The 24,062-nt window shown below is 41.9% G+C and overlaps 1 protein-coding gene across 1 annotated transcript in view; it reads right to left on the bottom strand.

Moving 5' to 3' along the window:
* Positions 1–24,062, bottom strand: part of ITFG1 (integrin alpha FG-GAP repeat containing 1) — a 120,956-nt gene that overhangs the window by 5,664 nt on the left and 91,230 nt on the right. The window contains exons 15-17 of the mRNA XM_081015532.1: positions 9,067–9,191; positions 8,249–8,331; positions 364–481 (exon numbers count right to left, since the gene is read on the bottom strand). Coding sequence (XP_080871658.1) covers positions 364–481; positions 8,249–8,331; positions 9,067–9,191 — 326 coding nt within the window. The remainder of the gene's footprint in view (positions 1–363; positions 482–8,248; positions 8,332–9,066; positions 9,192–24,062) is intronic.

The raw sequence follows: 24,062 nt of genomic DNA, 5'->3' as shown, positions 1-24,062 counted from the left end.
ATGGATAGCTAGCTGCAATACCTGCCCCCATCCCATCATTAAGGTACAGGCCAAGCTTGATTTGGGGCTGGGGGTAACCTACTATCCATTCTGACTGGCAATGGCTTCTCAAGGTCTTAAGCACACTTCCCTCAGTCTTGTTACTCAATATATTTATAATAGGACCTTCTGTATACTTTAACATGCATTATTTCCCCCGTTGTTTATTGAAGAAATGACTCAAAATCATCGTGCTGAAAATGGCAACTTTTCCCAAAGTGAAAGGCTTAATTAAAAAAAGGATGATGCGGAGTTTGGTTTGCAATGTTGTATTGTCTGATCTTGACGCAAGAAAGACAAGCGCTCGTAACAGATTAAGCTTACCTTCTCTTGCCAGTGAAGTATGCCGATTATTGCCAGGATGAAGACACAGACCCCAATTAGGGCAATAGCTGTCAGCAATACGATGTTACTTGGGGTTAGGTACAGCTTGGCACTCCAGCTGTGGGTATAAAGGAGAATCCAAGAAAACATCAGTTTACTTTCAGGACTGATGGCAAGATGTTCCACAGAGATTATGGAAAGCAGAATGATAAAAAGCTGCCTGACTTCGGGCCTATTTAATTTGGAGCTCTATGGGATGTAAAGCAATGAGTTAAGATCATCTCCCTGCTCCCCAGCCAGGGCACTTTTGTCGCGTCAGAGTAACATTTTGACTTGTCGTTTGATGTGCTGACTCACTGCAAAGTTGATGTTGCTTTTGGAAGCAGAGACAATGCGCAGAGAAAAGGAAGGATTTAGGAAGCAGGAGGCGGCAGCAGTGAGAGAAGATAATCTACTGCACATTAGTCTCGGAGCAGGAAAGGCCTCATGTTTCAGGAAGGAACTACACCCATGATATGAAGCAGTACAAATTGGGAAAAGCTGGTAGGTGTATTTCTCCAGGGTTCTATTAAATACAGAAAACTACACTGCAATAAAGCTTCCTTCAAAGGCTTTAGCAGAGAAGAATTATCGGCAAAATATACCAAAACAGAGCAAAGGCAACCCTTTCCATTATCTTTACCAAAGTCACTTTTCAGGTGATATTGCTATGTTCTGAGTTTATAAGCATACAAATACATCACACTCAAAGTATACTAACATCGAAAGGTTTTCCTGTCTCAGCTAGGACTAAAACGGCGTATGGAGTTTGGAAACCTGAAACCCTTATTTCAGGAAAATAATATACATAAGAATTCTTCAATTATCTTTGGGGTACCGAAACACAAAAGAACTTCAAGTGTTCTTGTGGCGTGCTTTGCAAATGGCTCCATTGATTATTGGAAGTTCATAAACAGGATGTCAATTCAAAGCCACAAGGCGGCATTTAGCCCATCATGTGTCATTTTGCTCTTTTCTCACAGCACAGGCAATGGTTTCATATTGATCTGAGTTAATGTGTTTCAGCAAAATGAACTCTAACTGTCCCATTTGTGGAGTGTGGTTCCAACTCAGGCATGCAGAAAACAACACAATCATAATATACCCATCAGGAGATCATTTAAAATACATTCTCCAACCCCTGCTCCCGTTTTGTAATTGATCCCTCTCTTGTTTTTGGGTGGTGGGGGGCACAATCAATCAATGATGGAGCGGGTGCAAACTATGTGCTTCTGTAATCCTTAGGTCTGCCTGGAGAAAAGAAGTATTAGGATTGAAAAAAGTATGGCTCCAGAGTTAATTGCCAGCATACTCTTTAGGATAAGGTGAAACACTCCCCAGGGGTCCAAGCACAAGGCTTCTTCTAAAGTATTTTGCAAAATCGTGCATTCCATTCAATTCCATTCTAGGGGCTTATTTTATGGAAGGTATTTACTAGGGATGTGTGCCAGCCAAAATATTTAACTTGTATCTCTGGCCAAGGGAAGCCAACTCACCTGTTTTGAATCCGCTCTATGGCTTGCATCTACTGTTAGTTCTATGCAGAACATACCCACTGAAATTAATGGGCATGACATAACTGAAGTCTGCTAATACCCACGGGTCTCCTCTGAGTAGATTTCAGTGGGCTACAACCCCATGTGTTTCCGAGTCAACTTGTTATTCAGGTCTGAAGCACTGTTCCTTCCCCCTCACTGATTACAATGGGGAATCTTAAAACAGCTGCATTTCCCCCCCTTATTTTTGCAGAAGTGGACAAAATTTGCAGATAAAGGCGCTCCTCCAGGGTGGATTAAGCCTGCCAAATTGCAGTTTCACCAAAGGATTTTGTGCAGCAAGCTTTTAAGGTGTTTTTTTTTTTAAAGTCTTTTAAATTTTCTGTCAGAATTCAATATAATGGTTCTCCCTTCTCAGGGGATAAAGCCTTTCAGAATAATAGGTACAATGGTTTTCCCAAAAGGACAACTTTTTTTAAATGCAGTGATCACTTTTTTTAAAAAAAGGCAAAATGCAGCATTTGGGGGGGGGGGGTGCCTGTGCTTACAGAATGACTTGGGGCTTCCTTGATCTAACTTCAGATGCCTTGTAAATGGTGTAATATGACTAATCTCCCTTGAAGCATTCCTGCTTGCCTCCTACTTTGGGCTGAACACAGTGTCAATGCACACCGAGTGGAAAGCCATGAATGTTTCAGCAACCACCACACCCCATAATATGCATGGGGTGAAAAACCTGAAGTCCCTAGTAAGGATGCAGTGTAGTTCCAAGAAAAATTGGAGGACAATGACCCCCTCTGGACTCTCATTTGTGGCTGCACAGGGCAAAGTCGCACTATACACTTCTATTCCTCAGACAAAACTATATTCTAAGGGTAAAATTCTGCTTTGGAATGCAAATTAAATCAACTACTATATAAAAATCTTACTGGGGCACAACAAATACTGTGGTCTAAATCCAATATTTTACTACATCTGTTAGACCGGTGAAAATCAAAACAACAAAAACCCAACTGTCACAACTGAAAAAAATTAAAAACAAGAATACAACAAAACAAAAAAAAATGCAAAGGCAAATTAGAATAACAAACCATTTTACTAAAATGGAAGATTTACAGAAGCTTTTCTAGACAAGCCATACGAAAAGGTCACAAGCTTGTCAAGTATAAATTATGATAGGAGATGGTTACATTAATTAAATCTAGCTTGAAAATGACTTTCTGGATCCCTTAGTACTGCATTTCAATGCTCACTGGTTTTTAAAACAACATATAATGAACTTTTTTCATAAAAATATTTCCGATCTCTCCTTCCAAAGGCACACAGGCCATTTCAAAAACTAGAACACAAAGCTGAACCACATATCTGTGGAAAGATTGATTAGATTGCTTTGGAGTAAGCAGGTGGCAGACTACATTCTCCTTTGTTTAATATCTCTCAACTACCATGTGATTTCATTAGTATAAAGCAAAACTGCATTCTCTTTTCACTTTTTCAAGTGCTGCTGCTTTATTTCAAAGATTAATAAAGCTGTGATCTCTCTAACAAACAAGAATAGTTTTGTTTTAGGATTACAATAAAGATTTATTGGCCACTGAGGTCAGCCACTGCAATCAATAAATCTTGAAACTGACTGAAAACTAAAATCAATGTGCATTTTATAAGAGGCATAAATTTGAGAGAGCATTCTTTCAGAAAACACAAGGAGCAAAATAAGAGATAAATGACTAAAAACTCAATTGTAGGAAGAAGTAGTACTACACCAACAGCTCCTAAAATATCAGCACCAGAATTTACTTGATGCTGGTTAAAGGAGCAATAGCACAGCCCACTGTGTTGCTTTGACTAAATGAGACATTATTGTAACAGTCGCTCTCGTGACATTTATTGCATCTGGATTCAATGGAGCTTGAACTGGATTACAGAGTTAACTGAACGCTTCAGGGTATTTCACGTGGTGATCAATAGCATGATATGTATAATATTTCAACATATTTGGTAAGCATTTTGGGAAGTGTATCTAAATATGTCAGTCTTCCTACCTACAGTATGTTAGTTCTAGGAGTACCGTATTTTTTACCCTATAGGGCGCACCGGCCCATAGGGCGCACCTAGTTTTTTGGGGGGGAAGTAAAGAAATATTTTTTTATTAACCCCCCGAGGCGCGGGGCTGGGGCGGGGGAAGCCCGAGCTTCCCCCGACCCCAGCCCCCAGAACAGGCTGCTATCCGCAAGCCTTGGGAGCCCGGCGGGAACTCCCGCCGGGCTCCCAAGGCTTGCAGATAGATTCCTGAAGCCTGGAGAGCAAGAGGAGTCAATGTGCACCGGCCGCGCGCACCTTTCACTCTCCAGGCTTCAGCGAAAGCCTGCATTCGCCCCATAGGACGCACACACATTTCCCCTTCAAGTTGGAGGGGGAAAAGTGTGTCCTATAGGGCGAAAAATATGGTAATTTGCTTTTCTTCCCCCTGCAGTACATGGCAAGTTGTTGACTGCGTGGAGAATGAACATTAAAATCTGCTCCAACCTTTCCTTCCATCTTTTCGTAGTGATTGGTTACTGATGGCATCTAGCAGGGTTTGGGAACCTCAGGCATGTGGGCCAAATGTAGCCATCCTCTATCTTCTCTCTATCTGACCCTTTGGGCTCTTCCCAGGACACACCAGACCTGCTTTGCAAGTGTCTTTTCTTGACCCGATTGTATAACTGAATTTGATAATTTGCTTGCCTAGGTAGAAGGTGCATTGCAGGGGCTGGGACTAAATGACCCTTTGGGTTCCTTCCAACTCTGCAGTTCTATGATTTTATATATAGAGTGTGTCTACAGCTAGCTTACTGTACACCAAGACAGTCTCAACCCCCCCCCCCCCAGTCTGCACAGAAAGATAAGTAAAGATCCAGTTCACAACTCCAGAGAAATCTGGTTGCCTGAAGATCAGTGAAATGGCCATCACGCTTGACATGCAAATTAGGGGTAGGATATATCTCCATGAGGGGCAATCATTTCATTCTGCCTTCTTACAAGTGTGATGGCTGGTCAGTTTGTCTCGATCACCTGTACATCTGATGGCAGGAAGAATTTGTTCTATTAGGTAAGTTTCTTCCATCTTAGTGGGCACTGGGAAGCGGAAGGAATCAGTGCTGCCAACAGGGCAATGAGTTAATATTTGCCAATGGATTGCAAGGCAAACACCTTCGGAAAAAACAATAACTGAACCAACACCCTGGTTTAGTTTTTGTAGTTTTCCAACTTTTTTCATAGTAGAGGTAGTTGGAAAGATTGGGGGAGGGGGGAACAGAGGGAGGTTGCATATGTATGGAAGAGTGTAATAAGTTATTTCCTCTCCAGAAATCCCTAGGGGGAAAGGGTGGCGTTTCCTTGTTTTATGCAAGGTGCTTCTAATTGCTTTTAATAGCACAATGCAGTCTCTTTTCATCTCAAATGGCCTGTGATGTCAAGAAGAAGAGAAGAAGAAGAGTTTGGATTTGATATCCCGCTTTATCACTACCCTAAGGAGTCTCAAAGCGGCTAACATTCCCCTTTCCCTTCCTCCCCTACAACAAACATTCTGTGAGGTGAGTGAGGCTGAGAGACTTCAGAGAAGTGTGACTGGCCCAAGGTCACCCAGCAGCTGCATGTGGAGGAGCGGGGAATCGAACTTGGTTCACCAGATTACGAGTCCACCGCTCTTAACCACTACACCATGCTGGCTCCCAAATGTTAAATGTGCATATATGGAATGATATCCAGTGCTGCACAAGCAATTTCCCCTTTCTTCTCTCATCTCCCCATCCCTCAGCCACCCCAAATCTGATCAAGAGTCCTTCCCCAACACTTTGGAGCAGATATGGGGGGAACATGGGGGGCTGAAGGGGGAAGAGATTTTTGCAAAAGCAAAAATATGCTGTAGTGGACAGGCACATTTGCATATCACCCATGAGATTTAGAGAAAGAGGGGAGTTGTTTACAAACAGAGAAGATAATCACAAAATGTGATTAATTACTAAGGCAAGGGTAGGTCTCTATAGCTTTTAGTTTTAAAATGGTCCTATTCTCATATAGTTTTTCTCTGGGTTCCTGGATATATGAACCAATGGTATAAGTATATACATATATCACCATCATAAGAGAAGTAAAAAGAGTGTAGTAATTCAAGTGATTTTGCGTTTCTGAAAGGGAGAGATGGACACCAATTTATCAGCCTAGAAGTTCAAGTTTATCATCCTGTAAATAAGTGCCACAAGAGTTACTGACTTGTAAAATCTTTTGCTTGCCCTCCTGTCCCATATTTATGCATGCTATCCAAGTGTGGCTTAAAAGGAAATGGTCTTTTCCTGGGCATCTGGAAGCAATGGGTCTTTGTTACAGGTGAACAGGTGAGTTGCTGTTTACAGCCTGTTTGATACCTTAGGTTACAATCAATTGTTCGTGGTTAAAGAAAAATAGTTTCTATCCAAGAGTGGAGCTTTAATATCAACATAGTTACACAAATATATTGCATACATTCAATGAGATGTATTCTGCATATAAATTGCAATGGTTGGTGACTGATGCAAAAAATAAAATAAAAAATTCTCTCTTTTATTTTAAGGTAAACTGAAATTTCCTTGCATTGGTCATCACAATAAGAGCACAACTATAGAGATAAAATCACTGAATTATAAACCATACACATCTATCTATGAAGCTTTTAGTTATTTTATTGATTTATTGATTGTAGTTTTATTTTTTATTATTTTCTTTCTTTTCTTTTGCTTTTCTGTGCAACTGTGGGAAGCCATGAGGAAAACAATGGAAAAGCAGCACATAAGTAAATAAATAAGTAAATAAATAAACACATTTATTTACAACACATTTTTAACCTTACTATATGTCAAGGGGGTTCCTAGTAGGCCAAATATAAGGGCAGCTGGGAAGGAAAGCCAATTACTTTCATACAAATGGGACTTTATTTCAAGGGGATTTCATTGTGGAAATCCTCTGCTAAGCAAGTTTCGTGCCCCTAATTACAACAGAATTCAAAGAGCCATGGTAACACACAGCATGTGCTGGAAATCTGAATAGAAATCTTTTTGCACTTCACTGGACACGGAGAATGTATATTTGATTAGAACCAAACTTCTCAGGAAGCCATTGTCTCCACAATTACATTTGCTACTTGACCAAAAAAACCCAAAAGCCCCAGACAGAACACATTTTATGAAGACACGTTTTATGGAATTATACATCTATGGTCAATTCTTTGGAATCTTTCTTTCTTTTTTAAAAAACCCTGCCAGTTAACACAACCCACAGGGAACATCTTCTGAGAGGTTGCATTTGCACAACTTCCATCCAGTAAGGCTTGCCTAAGTTTCCAGAAACCTGCAGTTAGTATGTGAAAGTGAGTACCTCATGTCCATAGCTCCTGATCACATGCCCACTTTCAGCTTTGCTCATTCTTTGGACAGGAATTATTTCCCTCTGTTGTCTTTGTCACCCATTTTCGCCCCTACAGCTTCAATCTGCCGATTCTCTATGCCAGTTTTGCTTCTCTGAATAATCCTCTCAGAATCGCTCCATAAGCCTTCTGCTCTTTCCCTCATTTCTCAGGACCTTTCACACACCAAACCTAATTTCCCAATAGCCGGGGGGCTTCCTTAGCCTGTCATTGCCTAAATCTCTTAAGAGTCCCAATCCCATGCTCATTGCTCTGTTCTTTCATTTCTAAGCAGCTCAAGCCAGTGGCAACAAGTCCCTGCTTCTTTGGCTCAGCCAATCACAGCCAGAGGCTTCACCATCATCACTACCAACACTCTTATTAAATTACTCTAAAGACTGTCTCATTTTAGTCCAAGCAATATGGCCCTATGTTTATAGAATTATACTCTGCTTCTGGGGCACAACCAAAGCTTTGTATATTCTCTCTGCAACTCAGGACATAAGAGGCGCCTGCAGGATCAGGCCCATCTGGTGCAGCACCCTGTTCTCATGGTACCTGTGCAGATGTCTGTGGGAAGCCTGCACACAAGTACAACATTTGCCTGCTTGCAGATCGCAGAAACTGGCATTTAGAGGTATGATGCCTCTGAGAGTGCAGGTAGGACATAGTCATTGTGGCTAGTAGCCACCGATAGCCTCTGCCCCCCCCCCCCCAAAAAAATTTGGTGGCCATCACTGTCTCCTGTGTGAGTGAGTTCTATAGTTTAGCTATGTGCTGTGTGAACGAGGAAAGTAGTTAGATTTTTGAGTATACCAGGATTTCTGTGAGGGAAGGAAACGGTCTGGCTCCAACCACAGCATAGGCTCAATATCCTTAAAATCAACAGCCATTGCAACTCATATGACAGGATTTAAATCAGTGGCATTACCTTCGAGGGGAGTAGTGAGGATATGGAATGACGATCAGCTGGGAGTTTGGGATGATGGCTGTCCATTCCTGTTTCCTTATAGACTGGAAGAGGAAAAAAATGAAACCACTCAGTGAATGTCTTGCGAGCTCATTTCATTCTTAATTCTACTGTGTAGTCAAAGCAAAATCTCAACGTTCTCATTATCTTAGAAAACTGGCTGGAATGACATTTCCAAAAGACTGTTTGGTTCCTTCCCTCTTTCAAAGACAAAACAATTTTGACCTGATACATTTTCATGACTTAAGAGTAAATACTGCCACTTCAGTATGTATGTGCACGTATGTATCAAGGGATAATAATGCTAGAAGGAACCCTGCCTTTTGCTGTCATAAATAAAATTAAGTAAACGGTGGATCAGGCAGCCTGGGATAGACCCTGTCTGATCAGGATTCACAACTGTATTAAAGCCCTGTGGGTGGAGGCCAAAATAGATGTAAACCCACGCCCTTTGGGTCCCAATCAGGCTTAGGTACAACCATAATGTTAAAGGTATTCCAGGTTGAGAATGCCTTTCCAAGGTCTCAAAGGACTTTAAACAACAAAAATGCCCATGCTGCAGGGAAAAGGTTGACTGGGATTCCACTGGGCCTGTTTACCTGGTCATTTTATCTTGTAGGTCAGCCATGGAAACCACAATTCTCTGGCTGAAGCCCACTTCAACGCATTCTCACCATCCCACCCTTTTAAGAAGAAGCCAACATGATATTGAGCAAGATATGAAACCAAATGCACATTGATATCAATACAATTATATGTGAAATGGGGTCCCAACATACCTTTTCACCTAATGGGCGAGGAATGCCCACATACAAGTGATCAAGAAAATTGGCGCTGCGTCCCAAGCCTAGCACATTATATGGGAGCTGGAGGGCAAAATGTGCTGATTGACTCAGTTGTCCCGCTGGAATGCAATTGAAAAGATGACACAATGAATACATTGCTTAAGGCCTTCTAAGCAAAATATTTTTTGGTTTAGAGTGATAGGATTAGGTGCTCTTCATCCATATTTGAGCCCTAAAATCCATTAATACCTTTTAACAGCAGAAACATTTAGCACTGATATAATACTTTGGAGAGTTCCAAGCACCTCACATACATTACCTTGTAGATAGATCTGGGAATCAGGAAGCTGCCTGTTGTTGAGTCAGACCATTGGTCTATATGGTTCACTACTGTGAACAGTGACTAGCAGTGTATTGGCAGATTGAGAGTATATGGGTAAAATTGTAGGAGAGGGAAACAACATTGACCGCATACTGTGCATGTCTGCTATAGATCTCCAAATCAGACTGACTTGGATGATGCTTTCCTAGAGCAGAAACCAAACCTTATGATGAATGGTTGATGGAACTGGGTATATTTAGCCTGGTAAAGAGGAGACTGAGTGGAGATATGATAGCCATCTTCAAATATCTAAAGAGCTGTCACATGGAGGATGGAGCAAGCTTGCTTCCTCCTGCTTCAGAGGCTAATGGATTCAAGGGAGATTAAGTATCAGGAAGAACTTCCTGATGGCAAGAGCTGTTTGAAAGTGGACACCCAGAAGAGATGGTAGACTCTCCCACCTTGTATGTTTTTTAAGCAGAGGTTGAATGGCAATCTGCTATGTATGATCTAGTTGAGATTCCTTCATTGCAGAAGGTTGGACTAGATGACCCTCAGCCCTTCCAACTTTACCATTCTATGATTCTAGGGTATCTGAAGGACTGTATTCTTCTGTACAAACCTACCTGGGCTCTGAGATCTTCAGGGGAGGAGACCCTTCTCTCAGTCCCACCACACTCACAGACATGCTTGGTGAGAATGCGGAAGAGGGACTTCTTGGTGGCTGCCCCCAGACTTTGGAACTCCCTTCCTAGAAGGGCTAGACTGGCTCTCCCCTTTTGTCCTTCCACTGGCAGGTGAAGATCTTTTTTATTCCAGCAGGATTTGGAAACTGACTGCTTTTAAGGAAAGGGCTTTTAATAGTGTGCTGCACTTTTTTCCATTCTTTTTATTCTAGATGTTGTTGTTTTTTACATAGTTTGAACTCCATAGATAGTTTAATTACTTTTTAACCATAACTTTTTATATGTTTTTAGCTATGTTCTATTGGTATTTGTTTTAATTTTTGTGAGCCCGTTTGAGTCTTGGCTCTGGCTAAAAGGTGGGATATAAATAATAGTAACTGCCATCAACCAATGACCACCTGGGGTTGAAGTCCAACAAAATCAGGAGAGCTACAGGTTGCCCACTGCACCCACCTCTGGCGCTTAGTCCTTAACTTTGTTTATAAAATAAATCTGGAGGCATGTTTGTGATGAATATACCACCTTGACCCATCATTTCATTTTGCTATGGTTATAATGATGGCATTCTTTCTATGTTTTGTGTGCTCCAAGTCGTGCTCCAGCATTTAAATCAAGGGCCTTAAATGAAGCAGTAAGATACAGGAGATGTAAATTACAATACAATAAATCACACAGCTTTTGTGATAGATGGGAGCTTGAAGGCAGAGTTTTGTCACTGCAATTAGGCATGACTTATCACACCTTAATGCACCCTCTGCACTCCTTTCCTTAGTCAAAACCATCTTTGTATTCCTGTGAGGCAAGACACGCTTTTGGACAGATAAGGAGGGAGCACATGTAACGGTAAAGTGGAATTGTCAGAACTTTTCACACATCTAATGGTTGACTTTCTGATCTTCCGGTGCTTAAAAGCTGCTGAGAATTTCCACTTTATTTTCAGGATGAACTAGAATAATGGTTCTCCTCTTCATCTTGGTCTGCAGCAGCAAACTTACTCAGCACAAAACTGTACACGTAACATGTTTGTATCCAATATTAGTCCTATTCAGAGCAGATCTATTTGAAAACGATGGCTCTGACTAATTAATTTCAGTGTGCCTACCATGAGTTCCAAGTATTACAGTACTATTACTGCACTCGGTGACACTATTCACATGAATGAAACCATGTGGTTGTTCCTTGATAATAATAATAATAATAATAATAATAATAATAATAATAATAATTTATTTGTACCCTGCCCATCTGGCTGGGCTTCCCCAGCCACTCTGGGCGGCTTCCAACAAAGATTAAAAATACATTAAAATGTCACACATTAAAAACTTCCCTGAACAGGGCTGTTTTTAATTAAAAACTTCCCCGAACAGGGCTGATGGTTTAACTTAAAGGGTAAGTTTATTTTCACATAAAACAGGCTTATATACAATAGCAGCCACTATAATTTCTATATGATGGTTCTAAGGAGTGTCACTGACAAAGCAAAAATTGCATGCATAACAATCCCTGTTTTGGCTCTACAACTTCCCCAAGTGATTATGGAGAGACCACCTCTGCATCATGCCAGCAGCATTTTCACTTTCCATTGCCTCTAGGCCATTTATATTTGAATGAAACTCACACTGTAATATCTAAATATTCAACTCTCATATGCAGAACTATGTAAACATATTTCTTGAGAATAGAGTCAGCAGTAGTGAGCTGCCTGCTTGGAATGTATGTCTTCCTTCACTGTGTTGATCTGGGGATTAGGACTGATTGACAGAGTTGACAATTTAGGCAAGTGTCGAAAGGAACAAGGGGCAATGAAGTTTGCCATCTTTAATTCATATTCTGAGACTTTGTTTCGTATCCTAGCATGGCCGTGTGCCCAGTTTTATTGACTTCAGATACTTCTGCCAGGTGAAAATTGCAATTATACCCACCACACTGACAATGAAACATTACTTCAACAAAAGAGAACAGTGTTACCAAGTGCTTGAAGAGGGAGTCTTACTGTAGCAGCAACAACAACAACAACAACAGGAGTTTAAGCCTCAATTGTTGATGAAAGTGTTACAAAAAAGAACTGGGAAATGTAAAACACTCACAGATCCAAGGAACTCACAGATCTCACTTAAACTCGTATGGTTTGAGCACAGTGCACGGGAGCAGCAGAGATCATGTCACTTGTCATGACTTGTCAGGGGAACATAGAATTTTCTGCCTTATGCCAGGTCAAATTATCTGTCCATCCAATGGTGGCTGGTGCCCACTGGGGCTGGTAGGGTGAAAGGCAGGGAGCCTAAATTCTAAGTGGAGCCAGATCCAATGACAGGCAGAGCCAACTGACTCTAGTTTTGCCCCCACCTTGCTCCCCACTGCCAAGCTCTACAAGGGCAACACTGGGACTAAGGAGAAGGAAGCTGACAGGCAATGACACCCTCTTGACAGGATGTAAGTAAGAGGGCAGGCCAAGGCTGATGGGGCCGTGCCCCATTTGCCCTATTGGACCAGCCTCCCCTGCATACAAATTGTCCACATAAGCAGCAGTTTGGGGATGGAGATCTTTCCTATCTGTTACTTTTTCCTTTTAATGGGAGATGCCGGACATTGAAATTGAGACCTTTGACCGAGCGATGGTCAGTCCACAAGGGCTTTTCCCACCACCTGCTATTCCACGTTCACTGGTACAACAGCTCATTCTTAACTCCTCGAAGAAGCAGTACAATGTTTAGCTAGGGAAGATGGGGGAATCTTAGCAATAATAGGAATTTCAATCAAAAGCATTCAGTGCACAATAGACGCATCAAACAATGCCGAAATATCTGAAATTGCCACCGGAACATGAGCAGTGAATCTTGGGTATAGGCAGCAGAATAAAGGCATCCCACGGAGTCATTCCGGTTTCTTAATATGATTTTCTGACATTCAGAATGATTAAGCAAATGCAGTGGCAGAACAAAATCAATAATATTGACCACAGTACTAGGAGGTAAACGTTAGGACAAAAATGTGAATTTTAAAGACACTGGAGTGCATTTTAACTGTGATGTTTCCCTCTTGGATCTGAACTATGGGAAAAGCAAGAGCCACAGACTTTCGGGTATGAGAAATAATTTGGAAGGCTCAGGATCCTGTATTGGGGAAGGTAAGGCAGGTCACCTGGTCTCTAACTGGATCTCCATCTCTTTTCCCCTTCAGATTTCTATAGCTCACCCAAACTGTGGAGCAGGACTCATGTGTGGAGGTTTGGGGGATGCATGTTAGACTAGGTTATTCATCGTGGGGTAAACAAACGCAAACATGAATGGGAGAAGGTGGACACAGAAATATGGCCTGATACTAGGGTGCCACCTATGCAATAAAGACTACTAATTTACATTTCTATTAGAGGATTCAAATTCAGATGTTAGAAGAAACTCTAGTTTCAATTTACAGCCCACCACACATTTCGTACCTTTAGATTAGGAAAGAAATCAGTTGTTCCTTGCTCTATTTAATATGTGAACTTCTTGGGTTTTAGTGGCTGTAAATAGGAGTAATTTGTTTAGAATGACAAGCCTCTGTCACTGAAAAATATGCATGCAGGAACAGCCAGCAACTGAGGCAAATTCTACAAAATAAACAAATGGAGCAACTCAAGGAAAGCACTAATGTACTGAGCGCTTATCAATTTCTTTGTGCTGCCAAGTCATTCATAGTTTGCTTGTCAAAAAGCTGAAGGATAAACTAAGATCATGTTCTAAACTAAGATCATGTTCAATTCTCCACTGGACACTACTTCTGCAGGCCTCCTCTTCTTTACAGAAATCCATCCCCTCATTTTCAAGCGTTGTATACCAGGCAGAGAGAAAGGACCCGTGGCCTCAAATGCAGCAAAAATTCATAGTAAATACTAGCAATTCACAGGTATGATAATAGCCAGCATTTCAGAACTGCTGCTCTTAGCACCATTTTGTTCCTTTCTTTTCTCTGTTCTAGAAGCCCCAAGTTGCAGGTGGCTCAAGCCCCACACAGACTGCACTGCCGAGATGCCTAATTCACCTCAGTGTTTTTGTTGACTTGATGATGAACCTGACAGGTGACACAAATGGGGAAGACTGATTTCCATGCTATATTTTAAACTGATTTTTAAATACGGCGGCTTGACTTCCTTCTGTCATTAAGAAACACGCTGAGTTACTTGACCAGGCAAACTGCTCATTTACCAGAGTTCTTTCCGACAAACACCCAATTCTTTCACAGGGGAGTTCCTTCACTCATACATGTCCCACCATACATAAGTGATGCAGAAAGGTTGCTACATACAATTCAAGCGAAGAATGACAGAAAAACAAACAAACAAACATGGCTGGACATCCAAACGGTGGTGTTATTGTTTGGAAAGAGGTGCGGATGAAGAATCAGGAAACGGTAATGCTTGAGAAAACCAATACATAAAAACCCAAGAAGAAACTGCTGGATCAGGCCAATGTCCCATCTAGTCCAGCAGCCTGTTTTCACAGTGGCCAACCAGATGCCCATAGGAAGCCCTCAAGGAGGATCTGAGCACAAGAGCCCTCTCCCCTCCTGTGGTTTCCATCAACTGGTATTCAGAAGCATTGCTGCCTCCAACTGTGGAGGCAGATCATAGATAATTAGTCACTGATAGCCCACTCCAGCCAATGAGAAATCATTTGCAACTTCTCTCCTTTGTTATTACCTTCTCTAGTCAAATATCCAAAAACCTGACTGGTCTAAAATAAAAGAGCAAGTTGCACAGAGGTTGGAATGCACTGAACAGCCACCCTTGTTCAAGGCCTAGGCTCAGCCAAGGGAAAGAAAATGCCTCTCATCTCCCCAGCACATTCAAATGAGCTCTTCCACCATGTTCTGCGATTTGCTTCTGCTCCACCACCTCCCACAGAGGTCACTGGAGTGGGCTGCCAAATATGCCAGGCTGGCTCTCATTGTTATGCAGATCGGAACGGCTGTGATTATGAAAAGGAAAACAGCTGTGCAAATTTTCACTTCCCCCTTTCAAGTCCCACAGTTCTGGCACTGTTGATCAAAGTAAAGTCACAGGTGTAAAAATTCTCTAATTTATTGAGAAAACTGCAAACAAAAACAAGAGAGACCCTGGTTTATTTTATTTTAAAAGAAAATAGCAGGTTCAGGCATACTAAGGAAAGAAAGCTAAGAGCGACTCAGTACCTTTGCAAAGATACCTGGAAAGGTGATTCCCTCTGACAAGGGCGCAGGACCTGGGGCCACTGTGGTAATTACTTAAACTTACAAAGCCAAAGGCAAATGGAAGCAAGTGAGTTTGTGAGATGGGCTGACTGGAAGAGGAAACAAGAGGAAGATGTCAGGAAGAGGAAAAGTTTTGAAATTGGACCTTTAAGCTTGAACGTTGTATACTGTGGCTGAACCAGCTTTCTTCTGCATCCCTTTTAGAGGAATGATTTTTTTATTAGAAGAAAAAAATGGAGGAGAGAAGCCAGTCTCATCCCCCTCTCTCTTTTTTTGTACCTCCATCTTCTGATGGTAGTACAAGGCTCCATTTTTCTTCTACAGAGGCACTCCTCCTTGAAAGGGGATGCAACTTGTTTCTTTTTTCAGTCTTGAGTCTGCAGACTCATCATGTTATGCTTTCTTCACTCCCCCTCACTTTGGCCTTGCAACCTTCATCCTACTCTCTTTTCCGATTTACGAACATTCGCTGCTTTCCCAGTCAAGTATCCCTCCCTCCCCTGGCTGACAGTTGTCACTCCCCCCCCATCTCTCTAGCTTCGCCTTCCAGTATTAGCTTGTTATCCCTTCCACCCACCTACTATTCTCAAAACTCCATCACTATTCGCTTCCTAGAACTCCTCACACTTGGCAGCAGTTCGTAATAGAGATGCCATATTAATTCAAGCAAAAGTGCACATGGTTAAGATTATGCCTTTTATTTAATCAAGGGATGCTGGCACAACTACAAGCTTTTTTACGTTGGAAAGTATTATTCTTGCCTGAAAAATGTATTCCGGAGGTAGGAAACCTCAGGCCAAGGGGCCAAAAGCACCCCGCCAGGCCTTTCTCTCTGGTCCTTTCCCAAGGCCACACAGCCTCCCCAAGCTTGCTTCACACCCTTGTTGAGAGTTTTTGGCAGGGGTAGGCAACCTAAGGCCCGGGGGCCATTGCGGCCCAATCGCCTTCTCAATCCGGCCCGCAGACGGTCTGGGAATCAGCGTGTTTTTAGTGTTTTTACATGAGTAGAATGTGTCCTTTTATTTAAAATGCATCTCTGGGTTATTTGTGAGGCATAGGAATTCGTTCATTCCCCCCCCCCCCCAAATATAGTCTGGCCTACCACATGGTCTGAGGGACTGTGGACCAGCCCACGGCTGAAAAAGGTTGCTGACCCCTGCAGTGTAATGTGTCCTTGAAGTCAGTTAATGACTCTTGCTTTCCTAGATAGAGGAGAGACAGGGAGAGGTGTGTGTGAGAGTGTGTGTGTGTGCAGAAGTCAGCCAGAGTGGTGTAGCAGTGGTTCTCAAAGGTTGTGGTACGCCACACTGGTGTGGGGGGACAGGATGGCGAATGTGCCAGGAAGATTCAAGGACAATCAAAGAAATATTTAAACATTTCAGCTCAGCACAGCAGAGCTTTCGAAATTGTGTGTCACGACACGTTAGTGTGTCAGCTGCAGTATGTAGGTATGTTGTGCGAACGCTCCCCGTGCTTCTCTCAGGGCAGGAAAGGGGTTAGTTTCAACCTCTGGTTTGCTAGTAAAACTGAATTACTGTGTTGCGAAATGATGCATGTCTAAAAAGTGTGTCACCAACATGGAAAGTTTGGAAAGCTCTGCACTACTGTATCTTTTTTTTTGGGGGGGGGGGATATACAACCAGAAAGAGTATCCACACCTCTCTTCAAGAGAACTGGCTATTCTTCTACAGTTTTCCATGGAATATTGTTGCGAACAGGGATTTTCAACGCTGAGAAATACGAAAGATCAGAAAAGAGAAAGACTTATTTGCGGTGATGGCGAGATTAGAGTTTGTTTGTCTCAAGTTATACTTAATATAAATGAGATTACCCAGTAAAAGCAAGCTCACACCTCTCATTGAGTTTGTAGTTAAGGTATATATGTAAGAGGCTTGTTTATAATTATATTTTGGGAACGATTCAAGCTCCTATGGAGCTGCATTGTTTTATATTTTCTGGATGTCCCCCGATTGTATGATAAAATAGTTGTGTTCTATGTTACAAATCAACCACTGCTAGGAATACAGTGGTACCCCGGGTTACATATGCTTCAGGTTACATATGCTTCAGGTTACAGACTTTGCTAACCCATAAATAGTACCTCGGTTTAAGAACTTTGCTTCAGGATGAGAACAGAAATCACGTGGCGGCCGCGCAGCAGCAGTGGGAGGCCCCATTAGCTAAAGTGGTGCTTCCTTCAGGTTAAGAACAGTTTCAGGTTAAGAACGGACCTCCGGAACAAATTAAGTACGTAACCAGAGGTACCACTGTAGTTTCTTTTTCTTTCCCAACGCATTTCTTACAAATAAAAAATTTGGTGTGGTGCAAGCAAATTTTTATTCTGATAGAATAAGAACAAAAGGTTTGAGGCCCACTGGGTTCCGGTGTTGGACTAGGACCTGGGAGACCAAAGTTCAAATCCCCACACAGCCATGAAACTTTCTGGGTGACCATGGGCCACTCACAAGCTAACCTACACCACTGGGTTGCTGTGAGGACAAAATGGGGAGGAAGAGAACCATGCACACCACCTTGGCCTCCTTGGAGGAAAAAGGTGGGATATAAACACAATAAATAAATAATAGTAAAAACTAGCCTACTGTACAAAGGTAAAATTCACATTCAGTGCTCCGCCCACTTTTTCCTCTGGTCATGCTCACCGCTGGTTTATGCCCCCCCCCCCACCGGGAATGTGCGACTTTGGGTTGAAAAAGATACCCACCCTTGATGCATTCTACGCAGCCATTTTGGACACTGTCTGAAACTGGATCCCTGGCCCTAGGGCATGTTCTCCCTTCCCTTTTCTAGGGAACATTCTGCCTCCTGTAAGCATTCCTTTCAAGCGCTGCCTCTCAAGTACAAAAGAGAGGGGACTCCCTAATGAGAATCAGCCTTCTGCTCTATGAAATGATTGTATCTTACATGCTGCTGAAAACGTATTTATCATAACTATATTGGTAAAACTGCTGCAAACAACTTGTACGCAGCTCGCACTATTACTGCAGATCATAAGTTCAAGGACCTAGAACGGCGCTAAATAATCATGGCATTACTAAACTGTGTAAGCCCAGAAGGGCTAACGAAGATGCTGGCTCAGCAGAAGGTGAAAGGCCAGACTGCCAAGGAGGGTTAAAAATTGCCAGCAAAGAACAAAAACTCCGTGATAAGGCATTGGTTGCGGAATCGAGTTTGAATCTGGACATAAAGAGCAATGAATCAAGAAGAAAAATGATCCCAGAGCTAAGGACAGAGATATGCTCTTGCGGCCCTTTCATGCTTGTCGGACAGAGCCACGGGGTTAATATGTTACAGAATTTAACAGTGATTAGTCATGTCTCTCTGAAACATTATAGACACAGCTTCCTAACTAGTTAGGAAAAGAAAGTCTGAAAAGAATTCTCTTAATAGTACAGGAAAACTGCAGCCAAAAATATAGTTTAGGAAACCTAATAATAATAATAATAATAATAATAATAATAATAATAATTCAAATCTTTTTCAGGTTTCTTTGCTGGTCCCCTGCTATTCAAGCACAAATGGGAGAATTCTGGCAATAGAGGAGAATGACAGATGCTTATAGAAGCTGCTCATTGTAGTCTTCTGTAATCGGAATTAAGCAGCACAGTCCTTGGGGCGGTGGAATTTTATTCGACAGCAATTCGTTCTGCAAAGCGCTTTGAATGCGGTGATATCACAGTATAGGCCGGAGGTCTAAAAGCTTGAATGGCAGCCCTGATGCCACAATAACACTGTGCAGGTGCCACAGGGCTCGTTTGTTGTTCTGCCTGTTGTTGTTTAAACTAGCAGAGTTACGTTTACTTTGGAATTTGTCCCGGATGATGGTATGCCTTCCTTGCTCACGGGAGCATCTGAATGAATCTTGGTTCTACAAATAATTGATTTCCCTCAAATATTTAGTTTGACACTTAGGAAGTCTTTCTCAAAATGCAAGAAGCTCTGTTTAAAAGCTGAAACCCTGCCTAATCCCCCTTCATTTCAGAAAATAAATCAAGTTTCAGCTGGGTGATTGATACTTGAAGGTGATAATTTCTAGCCAAACAGAACCAAAACATAAGTGAGCGCTGATCTTCAGAGAGAGGGCTTAAATTACAAAAACTTTAAAAAGGAAACTGTCAAGCAAGTTCTTTAATCTGCACTAAAATGCACAGGGGTTTTATCTGAATAAAACATACTCAGAGTAGACCTATTTAAATCAAGGGACTCTAACTTAAGTCCATTAATTTTGAAGAGTCTGCTCAGTGGGACATAGTTGGACACAAGCCATCAGCATACCTATGTCCTGTGTTTAAATTAGAAAAAAAATGCATTCTTAGTATAACGAAATGCACAGTGCATTGGGAATGAAGGAAAACCCTCAGTTCATTTGCTACCAATTCAGCAGGCGGCCTCAGGACAGCTCACCTTTTATGAGGCTCAGCTTCACACCTACAAAACAGGGATGAAAATATAGACATGCCTCGCAGGGCTGTTGAAAGGATTACGGGAACAACATATGCGAAACACTTTGAACACCCTGAATGCTAGATATAAATGTCAGGAATTATTTTAATTATAATTTATTAATGTATAGCTTGGGGTAAGATGATGAACTAATTTCATATCTGTGTTTGTTTCGAAACAAAATTTCCTTTCCTTGTAAGCCATAGGAAAGGAATAGTCTATTACTCTAGGTTTTATTGCTCAGTGCTTAGTAAATGCTAGGCGCTAATAAGTTAATCATCATCTGTTTGATGGCAAGGTTGAAGAGCGACACCGAAGCCTGACACTCAAGAAGCTGACTATAATATTGCTTGCAAACAACAGGCCATTAATATTTAAAAACTAATCTCACAAATTCATCAATATTTATACATCATAAGGCTTTAATTCTGGGCTGAGCTCTATTGCAACTTGAAGTTATCACTCCTCCACCTACATACCTTCACACACTGTTAACTCCCCCAGCTCCTGGGAAGATCTGCTTCACAAAGCATAAGAACTTTAGATACTAGAAGATACTGCAGTGGGGTCAAGCCAACTATGACCGTAAGCCAGTGGTAGCGAATCTATGGCATGCATGCCAGAGAGGGCACTCAGAGCCCTCTATGTGGGCATGCGTGCAGTCGCCAAAGCAGGACTGTTGCTGGGTGTTTGCAAAGTGGGTGGCTTCTCTCCCCCCCCATGCCATTATGGGTGGGAAACACTCTGTAGAGCATGGAAGGGGGGGATGGGAGCATGGAAGCAATGGGTCTATGGGTGAGAGAGCAAGAGAGCAAGAGAGCGCGCACACACAAAGGGACTAGGCCAGGACTCAGCAAACTTTTTCAGCAGGGGGCCGGTCCACTGTCCCTCAGACCTTGTGGAGGGCCGGACTATTTTTTTTTGGGGGGGGGAATGAACAAATTCCTATGCCCCACAAATAACCCAGAGATGCATTTTAAATAAAAGCACACATTCTACTCATGTAAAAACACCAGGCAGGCCCCACAAATAACCCAGAGATGCATTTTAAATAAAAGGACACATTCTACTCATGTAAAAACACGCTGATTCCCAGACCGTCTGCAGGCCGGATTTAGAAGGCGATTGGGCCGGATCCGGCCCCTGGGCCTTAGTCTGCCTACCCATGGACTAGGCGGATGGTCTCTCCGGCCCCTCTGGGCTCCTGAAAGACAGGAGCAGGAGATTCCCTGCGTCGCTAGTGCATGTGATTGGTGGCTGTGTCAAGTGCTGTTTTCGACTGGCTGCTGTTGTGGTGGAGACAATTGGTGTAAGTCTGTGATGGTGTTGAACGATTTTATGCAATCCCCCCCCCCCAAAAAAGTTCAACAACTCAGGACAACCCCATCCCCCAGAAGCTCTTAGTACAAGCCCTCCAGTGCACCTTCTGGAAAAAGTGTATTTCCAAGGTTTGACGGCTCATAATACTACTTTTTTTGGACTAATACCAGTGCTTTTATTCTGTGAGGACACAGGGGGATGCAAACCCCTAAACATTTTGTGAATTTAACGGGAGAAGAAATTCACTGTATTTAATTTCCCCAATTAGAACTGTATTTATTTTCCCCGATTTTCTTGAGTCAAAACGAGAGTATCCCTAAACATTTTTAACAGAAAAAAGCACTGAGTTATACCATAAAATTATATATCAATGGAAAGGGTTACATTAACCCTAATGTATGAGTTGTTTTTTTCTAAACTAATACCTCAGTATTCAGGTTAAATTGCCGTGTTGGCACTTTGCGATAAATAAGTGGTTTTTGGGTTGGAGTTTGGGCACTCGGTCTCTAAAAGGTTTGCCACCACTGCCCTAAGCCATCAAGAGCACAGGGTTCATCTGGTTGGGCTGGACTCCATCTCTCATCAGCATTGCCCAGCATGGCCAATGGTTAGGGATGATGGGAGCCGTAGTCCAACAATGGTTACAGGTTCTCAGGGTTGGGGCAAGCAGTTCCTCTGGTTCCTTCTGCTGACCACAGTAATATATCTACAAATATTTATCTAGGCAGCCATCACAGCGACATCTAGTTTTTCTAATGGTGGCTGTGACTATAAATAGTCATATGCCATGGGGCTAATTTTCGAATTCCTGTGCTACTGGGATTTCTGGTTGGAGGAAGGAATTAGGTAGGTCAAACATCTATCACCAGACAACTTAACAAGTCCACCATTATCCCCAACTACTGTCTTTTGCTGTTGGACAAGGAAAATTGTGTTACCTTCCCTATTTGTGTTGGCAACCAGGAAATTAGGAGTCAAATTTGTGGCTCAGCTCTGAGTATCTTTTATCTTTGTTATGGCTTATAGCTAAACAAATAAAACTGTTACTATTCTATTCTGTAAAATAGTTCTGAAAGGACTCCACAGCTGCACCTTTCAAGTCTAACAAGACATGATTTTTTTAATGAAAAGGACAGAAAATTTTGAAGGTAATTATACATTACTATGTAAAAGAGGGATGCAAAAGATTGACCTCCTGCAATCTTTTTTAAAAAAAGTTAATTATACTATGAATTGTACATTGGAAAATTTAGGGTACACAATATTAATTGTTTTTCTTTTATAACGTAAGAAACCACAAGGCTTTCTATTTAGGCCCTGATTTGAAAAATGTCACTTTTTTGCACCTTGTGCTTCACATCTCTATAGGAACTGATCTCCTAGAGGATGGGCTTTCTTGGTGTCTTTGGTGAAGTGCCCAAGGAGGTTAACAGCATTAAAAATGTGTTTGAGATGAACGTCTGCACAGTGTAGGTTGACGGATATTGAGAAGGCATAACTAAGCTAGAGCAAAAAGTTCACTTTTCCCTCTAGGCTATGCTGTACGGAAGATGTTGGTCACAGACTGAGTCTTTAATATGTTTAACATATAGAACACAAACATCATTTTATTGACAAACATACAACAAAAAAATGCTATGCCCAGACATACATTCTGCAAGCAAGTTGGTAGCATTTCTTTTCTGAAATGACAGACCATCGTACAAGAAAACTATTATACCAGAACCCTTTTCGTCGAGCCCTTTTTCACAAAGAAATATTTTTTGTTATCTACGGCTACAATTTTTGGTTCAAATGAAAGTTCATCGTTCATGAACATTTCATGTTAGCGAGCAGCATTCACAGACCTCTTCTCCTCCAAGTTAATATAGTTGCCAAACCAGCTCCTAACAATTATTGCTTAAGGATAATGACTTTCCTTGCACTGACTGCAGGCTAGCTGCAGTGCTAGACTAACACCCCACATTACTTTATTGGCATCTAGGTCACCAGCTTCTCTTTCTTGAGAATTCACTACATTACACATGGTATCTGGAGTTATATATATATCTGACATATTTGTATCATGTATTAAAAGGCCTCGGATGATTTGAAGCTACATGGTGCCTTGCTAGTGTTATTTGCTAAATGCAATTAGACCTGCTCCAAAACAAATAATTCCTTATTTTAAGAGTTTCTTTGTAGAAGGGCTCCTTTGACCCTCAGGTCAGAGTTAAGAACTGCTCAGGCAGCTTTGAATTAAGTTGTTTCTGAACCACCTGTGATGTTGGAAAGAGCCTAGCAAAGTTTAACCTAGTATTCTCAGTACATGCTCCAAACCAGCAGTGATGAACCTTTGACCTGTGAGTCTAATTAGGCCCAGCAGTTAGGCCCATGTGGCTGTTTCCTTCTAAGGCAGATCCACCTCTGACATCATATACAATAGTGTTTTCCAAACATTTCATGCTGGTGACATGCATCGTTTCGCGACACAGTAATTCAGTTTTACTAGCAAATTGAACGTTAAACTAACCCCTTTCCAGCCCTGGGAGGAGTGTGGGGAGTGACACACAGATTGCAAAGCTCTTATATACAACATCAGGTGTATCGTTGATAAAGATATGACTGCAAGAGAACAATTGGGAGCCTGAAAATATGATCCTGATTGCTCTTTGGCAAGTGGGGCTTGTGTTTATTGTTCCTAAAATTTGGTGCTAAATGCAATTCCTGATGGGATTGGTCCCAAGTGGAGTTTGGGAAAGTGGAGAAGGAAGTCAGTATTCATCAGCAGAGTGACTTCAAGTCCTATGTGGACTGGCTGGGAATTTCCTTTGCAGTGCACAGGCCACATCACAAAGGAAAAAGTGGGCCACATTGATGACAGGAGACTGACAGGTGACCAAAGTGACCTCCTGCGAGTGGCTGAGTGAAGGATCTGTCTCGCTAAGCTTAAAAGGTTCCTCACCTCTGCTGCAATCATTAGTTAAACATTCATATTCTGCTCTGACGAA

Source organism: Podarcis pityusensis, assembly GCF_964106645.2.
Source record: "Podarcis pityusensis genome assembly, chromosome: 8".
In the NCBI taxonomy this organism is placed as follows: domain Eukaryota; kingdom Metazoa; phylum Chordata; class Lepidosauria; order Squamata; family Lacertidae; genus Podarcis; species Podarcis pityusensis.
This window is presented reverse-complemented; position numbering and strand designations above follow the sequence as displayed.